This window comes from Cydia splendana, chromosome 4 (genome assembly GCF_910591565.1).
Source record: "Cydia splendana chromosome 4, ilCydSple1.2, whole genome shotgun sequence".
Classification (NCBI taxonomy): Eukaryota; Metazoa; Arthropoda; class Insecta; order Lepidoptera; family Tortricidae; genus Cydia; species Cydia splendana.
This window is the reverse complement of record NC_085963.1, coordinates 23,812,053-23,829,546: the sequence shown is the minus strand read 5'-3', so window position 1 is coordinate 23,829,546 and position 17,494 is coordinate 23,812,053. Positions and strand designations below refer to the sequence as shown.

Genomic DNA, 17,494 nt, shown 5'->3' with positions numbered 1-17,494 from the left:
GCTAAGCTACGAGATATCAATGTTTATAAGCAAATTTTATTATTAAATGTCTTCGGCGAGATCTGATTTTATTATTTCCGTGAATGCCTTCAGTTTTGTCGTGATTTTCTTGTTTTGTGGTGGCAGGCAGTTGTTCTGAAAAATAGATACAAAATGTACCCACTATTTATATTATTAATTATAATCTGGACACGAAGGGATAAGGGAAGGGATCCAACTAATAAAAAACTGTATTCTGGAAAATAAATTATTTGATTGATTGATTGATTAAGTAGCCCCCTCCACACTCGTGCGCGAATCACGGCGCGAAGCGGCGAACGCGAGTGTGGAGCGGGCTTGAGATGTAGGATATATTCGACTAGAGAAAAAGGGACGTGCCTAATACATACTAACAGATCGTGACATAAGGTAGTATTCCACGTGTCCAATTTCCATAGTCCATTTGTCTAATGTCATTGCGTCCCACTCTCCCATTAAGCAAAGTGTGAGCCGCAATACACATTGGACAAAGAAATTAGGTGGAATGGAATACCACCCATAGCCACTTAATCACAAAGTAACGATATGATAGCCATTTAACATTCCGTTACTATCTTAGCCTAATGAGAGTCCTGGTTTTTAGGGACCACATTTTTACAATACCTAAAGCTAACCTAACCAGATCTCGCGCTATAATCACATATTTATATAAACAACAAATTTAAAATAAAAAGTAACCTAAAATTAAAACTACCTAAAAAACTAAAAATATATATCTAAAGAGGGCCCCTGGGGCATGGTGCCAAAGATACTGGCAGCATTTCCTCGCCGAATCGCGACGCTTATTAAGCTGCCAGCTCTTTTGTAGCCAATGACCTCAACCAGCCGTTAGGCCAAATCAGTAAACAAGCTCTGAGCTCCCGGGCCCCACGAACAGAGGGTCTCGACACCGAAAGGATCAAAGTTGTAATTGGCGCTAGCGTTTTATTGAATAGTAGAAATTGGATTTTATCAAGAATATAACAGAACCACGCTCAAGAATACCTTCATACTATCGGCAACTTCACTGGCCCTGTCAAGGACGCCGCCATCTACTCCGCTGGCTCGGGCAACTCGGAGAGCGAAGCTGCTGTCTACGCAGCCTTCTGTTACTCTGAAGAGGAATACGGGGGCGTCTCCGTCCATTACGTTTTCGAAACGAACTATAAGAATACCTTCATACTATCGGCAACTTCACTGGCTCTGTCAAGGACACCGCCATCTACTCCGCTGGCTCGGGCAACTTGGAGAGCGAAGCTGCTGTCTACGCAGCCTTCTGTTACTCTGAAGAGGAATACGGGGGCGTCTCCGTCCATTACGTTTTCGAAACGAACTATAAGAATACCTTCATACTATCGGCAACTTCACTGGCTCTGTCAAGGACACCGCCATCTACTCCGCTGGCTCGGGCAACTTGGAGAGCGAAGCTGCTGTCTACGCAGCCTTCTGTTACTCTGAAGAGGAATACGGGGGCGTCTCCGTCCATTACGTTTTCGAAACGAACTATAAGAATACCTTCATACTATCGGCAACTTCACTGGCTCTGTCAAGGACACCGCCATCTACTCCACTGGCTCGGGCAACTTGAAGAGCGAAGCTGCTGTCGACGCAGCCTTCTGTTACCCTGAAGAGGAATACGGGGGCGTCTCCGTCCATTACGTGTTCGAAACGCTGGGAAAGAAAGAGATAGCATGAATAAGGTGTCAATAACTGGCCAGTCTTCAACAACTAGCCACCTTATACGAAAATCATACGAAAATGAATACTGTTATAGGTGAATAGAATTCATTTTTAGTATAAGGTGGCCAGTTTATTTAATTATTTATTTAAGGATCACCAACGGATAACGATACATCTATACAATTACATGGAACAAGAATATTGAACATTAACAGATGCTTAGCCACTTGTAGGTGACCACAACTCACGGACCTTCACACCGGTTTTATTAAAATCTTACCAAAAACTTGACGAGCGGCGTTTCCACGATATATTCCCTGATGTTGAGGAAGTGTGTGGATAGGAAGATGTGCGGACACGCGTCTCCTTGGAACAGGAACGTGTTGAGGCAGGCTGCTAGTAGCGACAGGCCGTCGACCTCGGAGGTGCCTTTGCCGAACTCGTCTATTAGGATGAGGGAGTCGGAGGTGGATTCTTGGAGGGCTAGCTCCATCTAAAATTGCGGAATTGATTAAGGTTAACGTTTGTCCAATGTTAATTAAATATCTTAGGTAGATAGTGTTACAGTTGTTTCTCTTATATGCCCAGTGGGTCATTTGCGACTCTCGGAAAACAGAGCGAAAAGGTTCTGACCAAAACTTTGTTCTTAGTTTATTTGCGCGTATTTTTTGCCTTGTTCCTTGTGAAAAGATTCTTTTAATCATGGTATAAGTGTAACGCAACGGCAGAAGGTAAATCCCTTATACTTATCAGCTAAAATACTTATGTTGCTGTACAAAGCCCTTCCCCAAGTGTCCATCACGACCGGTTTCGGACGCAGTCTTTAGCCAAATTCCTGTAATTAACTATTTAATCACATCATTATCCCATCGGATGCGCATATTCCCACAATCTGTCTCTAGGTGGATGTTCTTCACTGAAGAAACATTTTGCGACAGCGACCAACGGACCAAGAGAAAAGAAAAAAGACTGTGATTTATAATAAGAAATTGGTTTAAACCTGTTTGAGGTCGATGAGGAAAGCAGACATGTGGGTCGCTACACATTCTGCGGTCTGCAAGCGTGACCTGATGTGGCGGATTATACCAATGGTGGCCGTTCGAGCTGGGACGAAGCTGCCAATGTGGGCTAGATATACGATGAGACCTAGAAATAACACACATTATTTGTAATAGAACGCCTGCCGGTTCACGGTAGCTATGCTTATAAAGACATCGTCATCATCATTTTAGCCTCCTCTGGTCTTATCCAGTGGCGGATTTATCCTAAGGCCCATTAGTAGAGATGGGTCGCGGGTATTTACCAATTTACCCACCCAGGTAAATACCCGGTAAATACCCATCTACCCGGTATTTACCCGTATCTACCCAAATGGACGGGTAGATTCATTTCTTGTTGCACATGTCGATTTGCGTTAAAGTGGAGATATAAACCGAGTTAATGGTTGTAATTAATTCATAATTCATAATTTATTGCATAATAATCATGTGGTACAAGACAGATATTACATTAGGGTAAGTTCACACATGAACCCTGTTAGGGCACAGCAAATGTTTCTTAAAACTAAACTATAACTAGGACGTGCAGTGCAGGCACATATATGTACATAGTTTAAAATAAACGCAATTTGATAGTTATGTTCAAGGCATAAGAATAAAAGCTAATAATTATTATTTTATACTTATGTTATTACATTAGTTACATACCATTGATTTATTATTATTAATTTGTCTTTAAATACACTCCCATAGTATCATTAATAAATTAGCATTAAGAATATTTAAGACGTAAAAGTTTTTTTTTTTTTTTTTTTTTTTTTTTTTTTTTTTTTTTTTTTTTTTTACCAGAGTTTACATGAATTTCAACTAGATTTTTCAAATTTTCCGAATATGAGTATGATAAGTTCTATTATATTTCAACCTCTCAACCTCTTATAATGTCTTATACTATATATAATACCTACCCTGTAACATCATAACATTAAAGCCAATTTGTAACTTTATTAGTAATTATATTATCTGTATTTTTAAATATTTTTCAAATGATTATGTTTATTTTTCTGCTTCCTTTTTGCAATATTGTATGATTGCCACTACCGTTAGGTAATCAGTTCTAAACTACCCTCCGGCCTGGGGCTCCACAGAAAACCAGCGCTGTGGTATTTATACCAGAGCATATGCTGAGTGGTGTCCTTTTGTAGCCACTATAGCGGCGCCAAATTTTATTTTAGTAGTTTTCTTACTCCTTTTTTCTTTTATTTTTCACTTTGCTGGTGGACTTGTCTATTTTTGTGTAACATTTACTTTAACAATTACTCTGTATCTAGCTTTAAGTGTTTTAGTTAGTAAGTTCTTCTCTCTTTTTTGTAACTGAAGTGGCGCTGTATGTAGAAGGTTTTTACAATAAATGTCTTTCTTTCTTTCTTTCTTCTTCTTTCTTCAATTCATCATTCATTAATCAATCATTATTGTGTGTCATTTAAAATGAAATGGTTTAGTGAAACCTGCAGTTGTAACTAAGGAATTTTTAGTGCAATTTAGATAAATATTAAAAAAAGGCCGTCATAAGATTATTTTTTTTAGATTTGAGTAAATTATCGTACTTATACGTTGATAATACACATTCCAACTTCGGTCGGCGGGGGGTGTGGTTGGGGGGAGGGGGGTAAAATAGAACTTCTTCATATTTCTTGGAATCTGTCATTAATATCGAAAAGTGTTGTATGTACAAACCACGTACAAACTAAAGTAGACATAATTTTCTACAAAAAAGGTTATATACATTTTTGTCCTAAAACTAACTGTATTTGACTTATGAGCTTCCCAAGTTGTGATACTGCACATTTTTTTTATTATCATTCATAAGTAGTCTTTATTTTCATCTTTCTAATGTATATTAAAAGCGTTTTAAAACATTTCCGGAAGCCAGGGAATGATTTTACACGATTTTCATAATTGTACTGATATATTAAAATCGAACTTCACCTCATAGCAACCTTTTCGTAATTAGTTTGAACATACATTTTATGTAACATTATAAAAAAATAATTAAATTAATCTTATTTATACTCACAAACCATTAAACTCATTAAATTTAGAAGAAAAACGAAAATACCCGCGTATTTACCCGCGGGTAGGTAAATATCGGGTATTTACCGGGTAAATACCCGCTTTCGGGTATTTACCCGGGTAGTTACCCATCTCTACCCATTAGGCCCGGGCCTAGAGCGGCAAGATATTTAGGGGCGGCAGTCTATAGATGCGTGGTGAGAAAGGGGCCGCTAGTAGTTACTACAGGGCCTAGAGCCTGGGGCGGCCAACCCTGCAAATTCGCCTGTTCGTTGTCGCATGTTCCAAATGTCGTCCAGCCAACGAGCTAACGGACGCTAGGCGCTTCTTTCATCCGGAAGCGGGCATCAATCCGTAACACTGGTCCACCTGCCATCACTCTGCCTGGCAACATGTCGTCCAATTCCATTTAAGCTTGGTAGACGACAAGGCATTGCAGTTGTATCATGACTCTATAGTCTTGTGGAGGTTATACTTACCGATCATCTTCATGTAGACAGACTTTCCGCTCGCATTAGGCCCCGTAAGAATTCTCGCGCACGCTCCAGCGCTGGTCTGCAAAATAGTACTTCTTAGTTTTAACCCTATGAGCTGCCGAATCGAGTCTACCTCTCAAGAATTTATTTATTTAAACTTTATTGCACAATACATGAAGGGTACAAATGGCTGACTTAATGCCAGAAGGCATTCTCTACCAGTCAACAATGGGCTAACCGAAAGATCTAGTTGGTCCAGGGCCAGAATACTGCGGGGGCCAGAAATTATCTATTACCAAGAAAATTCTGCGGTGAACCCGGTTCCAGGAATATGTACCTGTGCGTCATTGGGCACGAAGTTGTCTGTTGTCAGGATGTGCAGTGGATGCCGGCCATCTTTGATGTCAATAATCTTCTCAGGAGACATGGTGGGACGCACGAAGTTATACTCTATCGACACTTTGGCGATTGCTATGAGGCTGAAAAGGTCTCAGGGTTATTTTTGTGTAGAATCTTGGTAAAGCAAAACTGGCGGACTTAGGCACACTTGTGTAGATAAAAGTAATGTTTCCTTTAGGTCGTTCATAACATATCTAAGTAAGTCCAAGTTAAGTTCGTTGGAATATCTTATATAGTTTGTCAAAGGACTGTCTCATTTCAAACATAGACAGAGAGAATCATACTATCTTTGTCTTACACTAGTATATACAAAAGAAAAGGATGAGTATAGTTTTTTTTTCTTATTTACTGTCTGGTTTGACCAACTATATTTAATATTTGATATCAGAATATATGGAACTTCTAGGACTGACAGACGGATAAAAAATTGTAATATACGCTTAAAAGTAATAGTTTTTTCGTGTAATGAGTGAAAGGTACTTATCGAATTTACCAATCTAGTTCTGCGCAGGCGTCTACGCAAGCCGCTAATGTGTTGAGATTATCAAGGATCACGGCGGTCAGGCGCAGCTTGATACGGGTTTCGTGCGCTACGATCTCGGGGTACGTGTCGCCTATCATCACGTCCAGTTCTGGAAATACACGTACTATGAGGTCACTCGTCGGTGGTAGTTCTTGACATTCATCTACTTCTTCATCGCGTTATCCCGGCTCATGGGAGCTTAGGGTCCGCTTGACAACTAATCCCATGATTTGACGTAGGCATTAGTTTTTACGAAAGCGACTGCCATCTGACCTTCCAACCCAGAGGGGAACCTAGGCCTTATTGGGATTAGTCCGGTTTCCTCACGATGTTTTCCTTCACCGAAAAGCAACTGGTACCTACTTAAATATCAAATGATGTTTCGTACATAAGTTCCGAAAAACTCATCGGTACGAGCCGGGGTTAGAACCCGCGACCTCCGGATTGAAAGTCGCACGCTCTTACCGCTAGGCCACCAGCGCTTCATAAGTGCATTATAAATATTATAATAATATACTTATGCCTAAATTGAAGAATATGCTTTAAGTCACTATACTTAGTCTGTCCACATTTTTCGCTGCATGGTCGATGTAGGTTAGATAGAGTTAGACCAAGAAAAGTATGGCGATTTTGATAGCACACACAGTGCAAGTGTTATTTATACGTCATAATTTCATAGAAGTTTGACGTTTAAAATAACACTTGCACTGCGTAACGTGTGCTATCAAAATCGTTGCAGACTTGTCTTGGTATGACCTTAAGACTATAACAACATTATTTCAACATTACCTTCACAACCTTTGCTTTTGTAGTGAATGTAGTCATTGTTTTGAAACTGAAAAAAAAGTTAGCATTTATATATTTATTGCTACCGATGATTTTTACGTCGAATGAAGCAGTTGGACTTGTATTTTCCTATGTATTTTTTCTATATTTGATAGAAATTGTACACTCTCATTGAAGTAGGTACATAACTCTGGAGAAAAGCGTGAGTTTTAAGGTAGTTGTTTCTCTTCCATAGTCAGTCCCTCAGCCCAGATCATGACCCCTAGTAGGTAGTCTAGATGTTTCATGTAGAGCATAGTGCATTCCTCTACAATAGGCCAGATGCTCTAGTAAAGAACTTGTACACTTCTTTGAAGTACATACTCTCTCAAGGAAACTTTGACAAGTTTTTAAGGGGTTTTTACATCCATTTTCGGCCATTTTCTGTTGTCTTCCTGCTAAAAGGACTGAGAAAGAACTTATGGTCTTCTATGTCCCTTCCAGGTGTCCTGAAAATGTATAGGTAAACCTCTTTACCATGAACTTCATGTCAGGTAGTTGTTTTTCTTCCATAGTCAGTCCCTCAGCCCAGATCTTCACTCCGAGCAGGTAGCCTAGATGTGGCATGTATAGCATAGTGCATTCCTCTACGAAGAGGGGCAGTCGCTCTAGTTCAACTTTGGCCGTTTCGGACATTAGGGTGTGGAGGCTGGCCATGGTTTGCTTTTCTGTTTGGAAGGTTAAAATACGAAAATCAAAATGTACAAATTAGAAATATTAACTGTACAGGCCGCGTAGCCAACATGCCAATCGCTTACGCTACGTAGCACTCGAAACGTAACATGACACTGTCGCGCTTATAAGGAAGAGTGATAGAGAGACACAAAGCGTTTCGTTGTCGAAGGGATAGCGATTGTCACCGTTGGCTAGGCCGAGTATATCATATCATTCATATCATAGGTATACTAGGTATTTCTGTACGGGTCTGAAAAATCCAATTTCTCTATGAAGTGAATATCAAAAGATAGTGAAAGTGAAAGTCAAGATAAAGTTTATATTATTTTGTAAAAAAAAAGCCAGTGCCATATAATCATTGGGAAGTAACCGCGGTAAGGGAACAGAAAAATGTAATGAAACATAAAATTAAATTAGCGTGATTGCTATAGCTATTGGCCAGTACATAGTAAGGCAGAAAGAAAAAAGCCAAACATATAGAAATCTTATTGTTAAGAGGGTGGCCAATTACTAAGTAGTGGCCTATAACTATATCTAGCAGTCACCCTACTCATATCAAGTTCTTGGTCAACTCCAGCTTTGACGGTGAACTTTCGTTCAGTCTTCGATAGATCGAAATCTATTATCCTGTTCATATATAACGCCATCTGAAAAAGGTTTTATATAGGTAAGTAATAAGTATATAAAGCTTTTTAGGTAAAAGTATCTAAGGGATTTAGAGTTAGACCAAGAAAAGTCTGCAACGATTTTGATAGCACACGCAGTGCAAGTGTTATATTTTAACACATTCATTGCCACTAAGTGCTACGGGTTCGGGTTACGTTCGTAGCGCGTAGCCACGGTTTCGCCGTATGTAGCGCGTAGTCGCTACGAACTGTGTACCCGACAGTCGGGTTCTTGGCTCAGTGTGTTAAATGTCAAACTTCTATGAAATTATGACGTAGGTAAATAACAGTTGCACTACGTGTGCTATCAAATCGTTGCAAACTTATCTTGGTCTAACTCTAGTTGATTTTAATTTTCTTACTTCATACAGTTTGTTGTTGTCAAAAGCGGCGAGTTGTTCAAGAAACTCGCTGTATTTTCCTACGTTCTCGCACATCTCACAGATCAGGACTGCGTTGTACAAAGTCTGAAAATGGTAGTGGTAGATATTTTACTAGGTTGTATTTTACTAGGCAGATATTTTACTAGGTTGTATTTTACTAGGCAGATATTTTACTAGGTTGTATTTTACTAGGTTGATATTTTACTAGGTTGTATTTTACTAGGTAGATATTTTACTAGGTTGTATTTTACTAGGTAGATATTTTACTAGGTTGTATTTTACTAGGTAGATATTTTACTAGGTTGTATTTTACTAGGTAGATATTTTACTAGGTTGTATTTTACTAGGTAGATATTTTACTAGGTTGTATTTAACTACTTATTTATAGGTACTTACGTTGTAGAGCGACTTCCATTGGTAGGGTTTGGCAGATAACTCCTTAATTTTTGTCAAGATTCCCTGGAATTAATTCATAGATAATTTTCAATACATTATCATTGAACTATTATTACTAACGTATAGAACCGGCACAGATAACCAGTATTTTGCGTTGTTGTTGATGTTGTTTTGACAACAAACCATAGAAGCGGAGCGTGAATCTCGCGACCTCAATGCGTAAGCGCCATGAATTTTACATCGCTTACGACGTTTTGGTCGCGTGGTACACCTTGTGATGCGACAATTCCATTTTTCTCTATATAGTAATAATAAGTCAATGTATATTATACAAATTAGTACTCTTTACGGAAATATATTAGTTAGCTCTACAAGTTCTGGCGACAAAAAAATATCCATATAATTATCGAACCTTAGGAAATGATATGAGAATCGAGTCCACATGTAGAGAAGAGCAACCGGCGTTTCGCGCTCGCTCGGTCAAAAAGGTAACTTACATTAACATTCTTGATGAACCTCAGCGATGAACACATGTTCCTCATGATGGTGTCGCTTTGAGGCTTCATGAAGAACTCCACGGCGTCCTGACGACGCTTTATTGTCTCCAAGTTGGTGGTTGGGTGCTGCATAAGCACTCTACATAAAAGAAAAATGTTTTAAATAAAATACGCTGAAGAATTAGGTAGTTAGGTTAGGTATAACTTGTATAGAAAATAAGTTATCCTGGTCATCTAAAGGTTAACTCACGCTAGACCGGGCCGTGTCCGGGTCGGAGCTTCCGCCGCATCGTTTTCTATGGAAAGCATCAAGTGATCGCCTGTCATGTCATAGAAAAGTAAGCTCCGGCCCAGACACGGCCCGGTCTAACGTGAGTCATCCTTAAGGCAGCGTTTACATGTAGTTACAGGGCGGGCTGCCCATAGTGCCCATATCAGTCTTACAATGAGACGGATGTGATCCACTTGGCTTGAGGTTTAAATGTAGCGTTAGTGCATCCCCGGTTACATCCAAAAAACTTTTGGGTCTGGTTTTGGCAAATTAATGGCTCATATTGGTTTTTACGAGAGCAAAATCTAGACCAGAAAGGAAACTTAGTTTCAATGGGATTGCTCCGGCTCATTCACGGTATTTTCCTTCAATGATGCATATGTCCAAGAAAGTCATTGGTTACTAAAGCTACCTATTGGCGTTGTGCATTATGCTACTAGCATAGCATGATGATGTTAATATTTAGGTATGATTATTGTCACTACTTTTCTGCTTAGAATGAGGTACTTATTCACTCTAGAAGTCTAGACTATTTATATGCAAAACACCTTTTACCTCATCATCTTCTGTCCAACTTTGCTCGAGCATTTGCTAAATATGTAGAATAAACTCAATCCCTCCTTGTTACTGCCCTGAACCCCCTTTTTGAAGTTGCTTGGGTGGGAAATGGTGCTGAATATTTGGAGACCGCGATACGTGTCTTCGTCAATTGTTACAATGTCTTTCCTATAAATAAATTCAGAAATGGAAATAATAATTTATAATTTATTGCCTGAAAATATAGTAAATACCTTCGCTATTAAAATAGCAGGTATTACTTACAAGGAAATCCTTCTCAAACTCAAAAACTGAGGCTTGCTCTGCAAATCCAGGTTCAGATTCGACCAGTTCAGATCTAGATATTTAAGCAGGGCACCCAAAGCATGGACTGTTTGAGTCTGGTTGAAATCTATCACAGTTCTAAGGAATAGTGTTCTCTCTTCGTCGGTGCAGTTTTTAGGTTCAGTTGGTAGAGATAGGAGGTAGATACGACGTTTGCATGCTTCGAAGCCTAAAAAGTTATTAGACAAACTTGAATTCTGACGAGTACTTATTCTCTATCCCCCTTATTCATAAACGTCTACTAAAGTTGACAAGCCGATAATAATCGTTTGTCCCTTTCCGACGTATTGGTATGATGGAAAGGGACAAACGAGGTATTTAAAAGAGAGTAAACAAAATCTGTATAGACCCTCAAATAGCTTCTTAAGCCAGTTGAGGGTAGATGAAAACATTACATGATCAAATAATGTAGGTTAAAGTCAGGTCGTTCAGTGACAGATCCAGGTGGTTTTGTATTTGGTTGGTTAATCAATAAATGTTATAACTACCCGAACATTTACAAAAACTTTTTTACTTTTATTTAAGTGCCTAAAGATACAGAGATAGAAGAAGAGATGATTCTAATATGCATCATGCTCATACAAATAAGTAGGTATGTAAGCCAACTGCCTATTGGTTGAACACGTATCTATAAGAATATCCCCAATACTCACTATACTCCTTAGAAGCTAAGAACACCAACTTGCATTTCCCCCCACCCTCGCCATCAGCAAACACAGTCTTCTTCACGGCACTGACGAAGGCACTTTGTGTCCGTCCATCCAGAAGGACTTGTAAGGGTTCGACTTGTCGGAACAAGTTTCGGAACATGAGGAATTCTGGGGCCCGGTCTGGTAGTTCCTCTAGGATGTGAAGCTAAGGGACGATTAGAATTAATTTAAGGTTCTGATGTCAACGTTATCGTAGTTCGTTCAAGTAAGCTTGTAAGAGTTTAACAAAATTAGGCAGAAGTATTTTAATTTCCCTTTTTTTTCCGCATATAAGTGTGATGAAAACATTGTGTGTTTCACGGGCGGTAGGTACATGAATTACGAACTCGTGTTAATTAAGCCCTCGCCTTTGACTTCGGGCTTCAATTCACACTCGTTCGTAAATTCCTGTTTACCGTGCAACACATTAACGGCTCGATTCGGAAAATGAATTAGATTTCTACTAGACTTCAACAAGTTACGATACGGATAATTTAAAGATATTTGTAAGATAGATATGTCAAATTTGACGTTTCCGCGATTCTGGAGGTCCTCTTGAACGATTTCGACAAGTTATGGCTTAGATATCTAAGTCACATCTAGTCGATATCTAACGTAGATCTAGTTGATCTCTATATCGTCTCAAGATCTTGTGATTATCTCGAAATCCGAATAGGCTTGTGAGTGTCGGGAACCCGTTCGGCGGGTTCTCTGTTCGTAGTCACTTTCCTCTACAAAGTGGGAAACGTTAGGATCGACTACGAGCGTAGCGCTACGAAACCGTTGGCAGTGAATACGTTAATACACAGACCACAGTGTACTGTTCCATTTTGCCTATGTTTAAAAAAAATGACTATCTTCTACTCTTTAGAAAGTTAATCTTTAAAAAATCTTACGGGGTGACCTCTTATTCCTAAGTAGGTACTCTAGAGCTTGTCAATAAGTGTTGGAATTGTCACAGTATCGAAAGCTTTAGCCAGGTCCAGGAATATGGCTAAACACTTTTGACATTGGAAATGTCTTTTCGTTCGCTCCAGTATACGGTCCGATTTCACGAAAAAGTGCGATCCCCTTATATCTCGGAAAGTTGTGAAGATATGATATTAAAAAATAGGCTCAAAAGACGCATAATCTCGAGAGCTGTAAGGTGCAAAAATAATTATTCGAGAAAGTCAAAAACAAAAAAAGTTATGGTCGAAATAGTGAAAATAAAATTCAATTTTTTCCGAATTTTTGATTTTGGTGCTCGATAATTTGGAAACGAAGAATGATATCAAAAATTTGAGAAAAACGGCTCTGGACAATTTAGTCAGCTACAATTTGAGCCTAAAACAAAGACTATCGGGTTAAGGGTTTGCCCTGTAGCCTAACCTTAAAATAGTCAAAAAGTCAGAACGACATTTTTCACAGGACATTTATGACTTCATGTTTCGCAGAGTTCGTTATCGGTGTTTGTTGTGAATTATCGGGATTATGACGGCAGAATAACACTTGCACTGCGTGGGCTTTCAAAATCGCTGCAGATTTCGCACTATTCGACAATCTATGCATTCTTGTGGTGGTGGAAATAGAGATAGAGATAGAGATAGAGATAGAGGCAGAGGCAGAGGCAGAGGCAGAGGCAGAGGCAGAGGCAGAGGCAGAGGCAGAGGCAGAGGCAGAGGCAGAGGCAGAGGGAGAGGGAGAGGCAGAGGCAGAGGCAGAGGCAGAGGCAGAGGCAGAGGCAGAGGCAGAGGCAGAGGCAGAGGCAGAGGCAGAGGCAGAGGCAGAGGCAGAGGCAGAGGGAGAGGGAGAGGCAGAGGCAGAGGCAGAGGCAGAGGCAGAGGCAGAGGCAGAGGGAGAGGGAGAGGGAGAGGGAGAGGGAGAGGGAGAGGGAGAGGGAGAGGGAGAGGGAGAGGGAGAGGGAGAGGGAGAGGGAGAGGGAGAGGGAGAGGGAGAGGGAGAGGGAGAGGGAGAGGGAGAGGGAGAGGGAGAGGGAGAGGGAGAGGGAGAGGGAGAGGGAGAGGGAGAGGGAGAGGGAGAGGGAGAGGGAGAGGGAGAGGGAGAGGGAGAGGGAGAGGGAGAGGGAGAGGGAGAGGGAGAGGGAGAGGGAGAGGGAGAGGGAGAGGGAGAGGGAGAGGGAGAGGGAGAGGGAGAGGGAGAGGGAGAGGGAGAGGGAGAGGGAGAGGGAGAGGGAGAGGGAGAGGGAGAGGGAGAGGGAGAGGGAGAGGGAGAGGGAGAGGGAGAGGGAGAGGGAGAGGGAGAGGGAGAGGGAGAGGGAGAGGGAGAGGGAGAGGGAGAGGGAGAGGGAGAGGGAGAGGGAGAGGGAGAGGGAGAGGGAGAGGGAGAGGGAGAGGGAGAGGGAGAGGGAGAGGGAGAGGGAGAGGGAGAGGGAGAGGGAGAGGGAGAGGGAGAGGGAGAGGGAGAGGGAGAGGGAGAGGGAGAGGGAGAGGGAGAGGGAGAGGGAGAGGGAGAGGGAGAGGGAGAGGGAGAGGGAGAGGGAGAGGGAGAGGGAGAGGGAGAGGGAGAGGGAGAGGGAGAGGGAGAGGGAGAGGGAGAGGGAGAGGGAGAGGGAGAGGGAGAGGGAGAGGGAGAGGGAGAGGGAGAGGGAGAGGGAGAGGGAGAGGGAGAGGGAGAGGGAGAGGGAGAGGGAGAGGGAGAGGGAGAGGGAGAGGGAGAGGGAGAGGGAGAGGGAGAGGGAGAGGGAGAGGGAGAGGGAGAGGGAGAGGGAGAGGGAGAGGGAGAGGGAGAGGGAGAGGGAGAGGGAGAGGGAGAGGGAGAGGGAGAGGGAGAGGGAGAGGGAGAGGGAGAGGGAGAGGGAGAGGGAGAGGGAGAGGGTTTCATATCTTGCAGCAAATGGGCCGCTGCCGATCACCACTTCTCGAGTTGGCTACGGATTTGCCGTGTAATAATTTTCTTGTACTTTGAACATTAATATATCCTGCTTATTCATCGAAAAATGAAATATGTACCTATACTTATGCGCCACGGCGACAATTATTCAAACTTGGATACGCGTGTGGAAATTTTGCAATTTGTTTGTTCACATACGTTATGTCCAGGATACTTGTGTTAGTCTAAGAATAAAATAATTATCATTCAACGTTGTAGTTTTATTTTGTAACTTTTTCCTTATCCAGACTTTCTCGTCGCTCAGCGACAATATTTTTTCGAATTCCGTAGATTCATTTCCAATGTGCTCGATAGTCGTGTGAGGCACGAAATCTGTGAATTTTTTTGGGAGTCAAGCTGTCTGTGGCAAGAGGTATGTGTATACAATTTGTAATATAACATAATATTAGGTACGGTCTTATCCCACCTTACCTTAAGTGATTTGAAACTAGGACGTAATCAGGAATTTGCTGGGGTTAAGCTAAGCTAACGGTGCCGGTGGTTTACTTAACCAGTAACTTAATTAAGCATTGCGTGAGTACGCACGGTTCCTTAGCCGTTCACCTACTGACCCCAAAACTAAAGGTTCGAACGAATACATTTTCTTACTATGAAAATATTCTAATATTCGAGTATGACTGGGGACTTAGCCAAGGTGACAATCGTACACCAAACGAAAAGTAAGAATGTATCGGGATGACAGATGCTACGGAAAGTCACGTCATTTTCCATACATTATTTAAGTATAAATACTTAGGCGGTTTCTATGAATCATTGTCATTTTGGCTAGGCCACCTGGCCTATTATAAAAGCAAAAATGTTGTTTAGTTTAGCTTGTGTTAAAATTCCATACTGTCGAATTAGGATAGCCTGTAAAGATGGTTGTGTGTATGTTTAAAAAAAAAAGTAGTTTTGTCTGGTTGTCTGTTATCTTTTCATGGCTTCATCTCGTATAGAGTCGAACCACGCTAAGTTTTCATGCCAAATGCTACGTCAAGTATGGAGCTTATAAGGATATGTATGCGTTCCTACTGCAAAAATTTGTGCAAAGTTAGCATGGTCAGAGTCTATCTGTATTTTGATTTTCTACGTCAAATTTAAGTAATAAGCATTTTATTCACCTCTCCAGTTTGTATGGTGTAGTAGGCGGCTCCTAGCTTGCCTGCTCGACAGTATATCGTCAGTAATTTCTATACAAAACAACAAAAAAACATGTAACTTAATAGAATAGAAAGAGAGAAAGAAAAAGAGATAAAATAGAATAGTATACCTATCTCTATATCTATAGGTATTTAAATAAAAGTAAACAAAATCCATCCTCAAATGGCTCCTTGAGCCAGTTGAGGGTAGAAGAAAACATTACACGATCAAATAATGTACATTAAAGTCAGGTCGTTCAGTGACTGATCCAGGTGGTTTTGTAATTGGTCGGTTAGCCAAATGTTATAACTGCCCGAAAATGTCCACATTCTTTGTTTACATTTATTGAAATAGCTAAAGATACAGACTTGTAAGGGTGGTATTCCACCTATCCAATTTCTTTGTCCAATGTGTATTGCGTCTCACATTTTCCTTATTGAGAGAGTGAGACGCAATGACATTGGACAAATAAATTGGACGGGTGAAATACCACCCTCAGTAATAGTTTACAAATACGAAACTTACCTCCTCCACGTCGGTTTCTTCAGTAGAGTCATTATTAGTGTCGTCGTTGTTTACTGTTACTTCATTATTTCTACAATTACAAACGAATTACTCTTTTATTTAGCAAAGCAACATAGGTACCAGACATCTGAAGGTACTACTTATATTTTAGGTATCCCAACTTTTGGAAACTACAGCCACATAAAGGGTCACACGAAGTTACGCTACGTTGCGTTGGGAAAAGTCATTCATTTGTTTACCCTTACCGTATTATTGCGTAATAAATTCGAAATTCAAATTGATTTTCTAATGGTTGTTAGAGTTAGACCAAGAAAGCCTATCACGCAGTGAAAGTGTTATTTTAAACGTCAAACTTCTATGAAATTATGACGTATAAATAAGCACTTTCACTGCGTGGGCTATCAAAATCGCTGCAGACTTTTCTTGGTCTAACTCTACGATCTTATCATGTGCACTGGAAAACCACTTTACTTTTGCCAAATATAGGTACTCTCGTTTCAAATGTGTAAGTAAGTAAGTAGGTAATTACACTAATTACGCCAAACGATTGAGTAAAATATGTTACAGTAAGTTGGTCAAATATTTTGTTAAAACACTATGATAGAAGAGTTGATTTCTTGTAAATATAAGCATGCAATATATGTATATTGCTAAATATAGACTAGTTTCAAGTTCGATTACTTAGTTGAATACCTGCGACACCTCGAAATAACGAATGGGTCTCTTTGATTGGTTTCACTGCTGCTTATCCGTGGCGCGTTTGTCGAAGCATCATTAGAACTTCCATTTATCATTGTCACGACACAATAGACTCACTTATTACAGTTATTTCCGACTTTCAATGACCAAGTCATCAAGAAATATGAATTTATTTGAATTTGGTTGCAAATGTTAACGCGTTTCCCGCCAATGTGCACATTTTTTAATACAACATATTTTTTTATTGGACGTGGGCATTTACTCTCATACTGCCAATACTTTTTTTTTACAACCTGCCAGTGTGATGGGGTACTGATGCGTTTAAGTAGACGTTAACAATCAATGTAAAAGAGGAGTTGTTAAAGGTTGGTAGTGGATTTAAATTATTGCAAATTACTATATTCATTCCCCTTTTAATAATTATTTATGTTTCTGTTAATATTATGTTGAGAGAGAGAAGTTCACGCCACAATAAAGCCGCTAACTGTGTCATCAAGAAAATTATTATCAATAACAAAGAAGCATGATTATGTTGAATGTTGCTATACTGTAGGTAGTACCTACTGTTCAACCGAGGCTTAATTATTTTAAAAGCAAACCTGCATTTTAAACAGTCGTAGGTGTTGAATCACAGAGCGTCACAAAGGTAATTAAAAAATCCATATTAAAGAATCGCGTGTTTTACCACCGTTCTACCCCTTATACGGGGTGAAGGACCTTATCAGCTGTCAGATTAGATAGCCCAAATAGCTACTTGAACTGGCTATTGAATTCTTTTTAAACTTGAGAATGGTTAAAGCTTCTACAGACGT

The 17,494-nt window shown here is 40.4% G+C and overlaps 1 protein-coding gene across 1 annotated transcript; it reads right to left on the bottom strand.

Annotated features, from left to right (window-relative positions):
* Positions 1-22: 22 nt before the first annotated feature.
* Positions 23-16,858, bottom strand: LOC134789599 (mutS protein homolog 5-like). The gene is made up of 20 exons (XM_063760169.1): positions 16,677-16,858; positions 15,984-16,053; positions 15,440-15,508; positions 11,412-11,613; positions 10,699-10,927; positions 10,432-10,602; positions 9,606-9,744; positions 9,109-9,171; positions 8,692-8,796; positions 8,215-8,311; positions 7,467-7,657; positions 6,954-6,999; positions 6,135-6,273; positions 5,580-5,721; positions 5,246-5,321; positions 2,699-2,844; positions 1,979-2,191; positions 1,534-1,689; positions 1,024-1,200; positions 23-135 (listed from the first exon to the last, which is right to left on the bottom strand). The coding sequence occupies exons 1-20, from the start codon at positions 16,775-16,777 to the stop codon at positions 43-45; spliced, it is 2,625 nt and encodes an 874-aa protein (XP_063616239.1). The 5' UTR covers positions 16,778-16,858; the 3' UTR covers positions 23-42.
* Positions 16,859-17,494: the final 636 nt, after the last annotated feature.

Coding starts and splice junctions, on each gene's coding strand:
- LOC134789599 (XM_063760169.1), bottom strand. CDS start 16,777: ATGATAAATGGAAGTTCTAATGATGCTTCGACAAACGCGCCACGGATA. Junction 16,054..16,676: donor GTTATTTCGAGGTGTCGCAG/GTATTCAACTAA, acceptor TTGTAATTGTAG/AAATAATGAAGTAACAGTAA. Junction 7,000..7,466: donor TACCTGACATGAAGTTCATG/GTAAAGAGGTTT, acceptor CTTTTTTTTCAG/TTTCAAAACAATGACTACAT.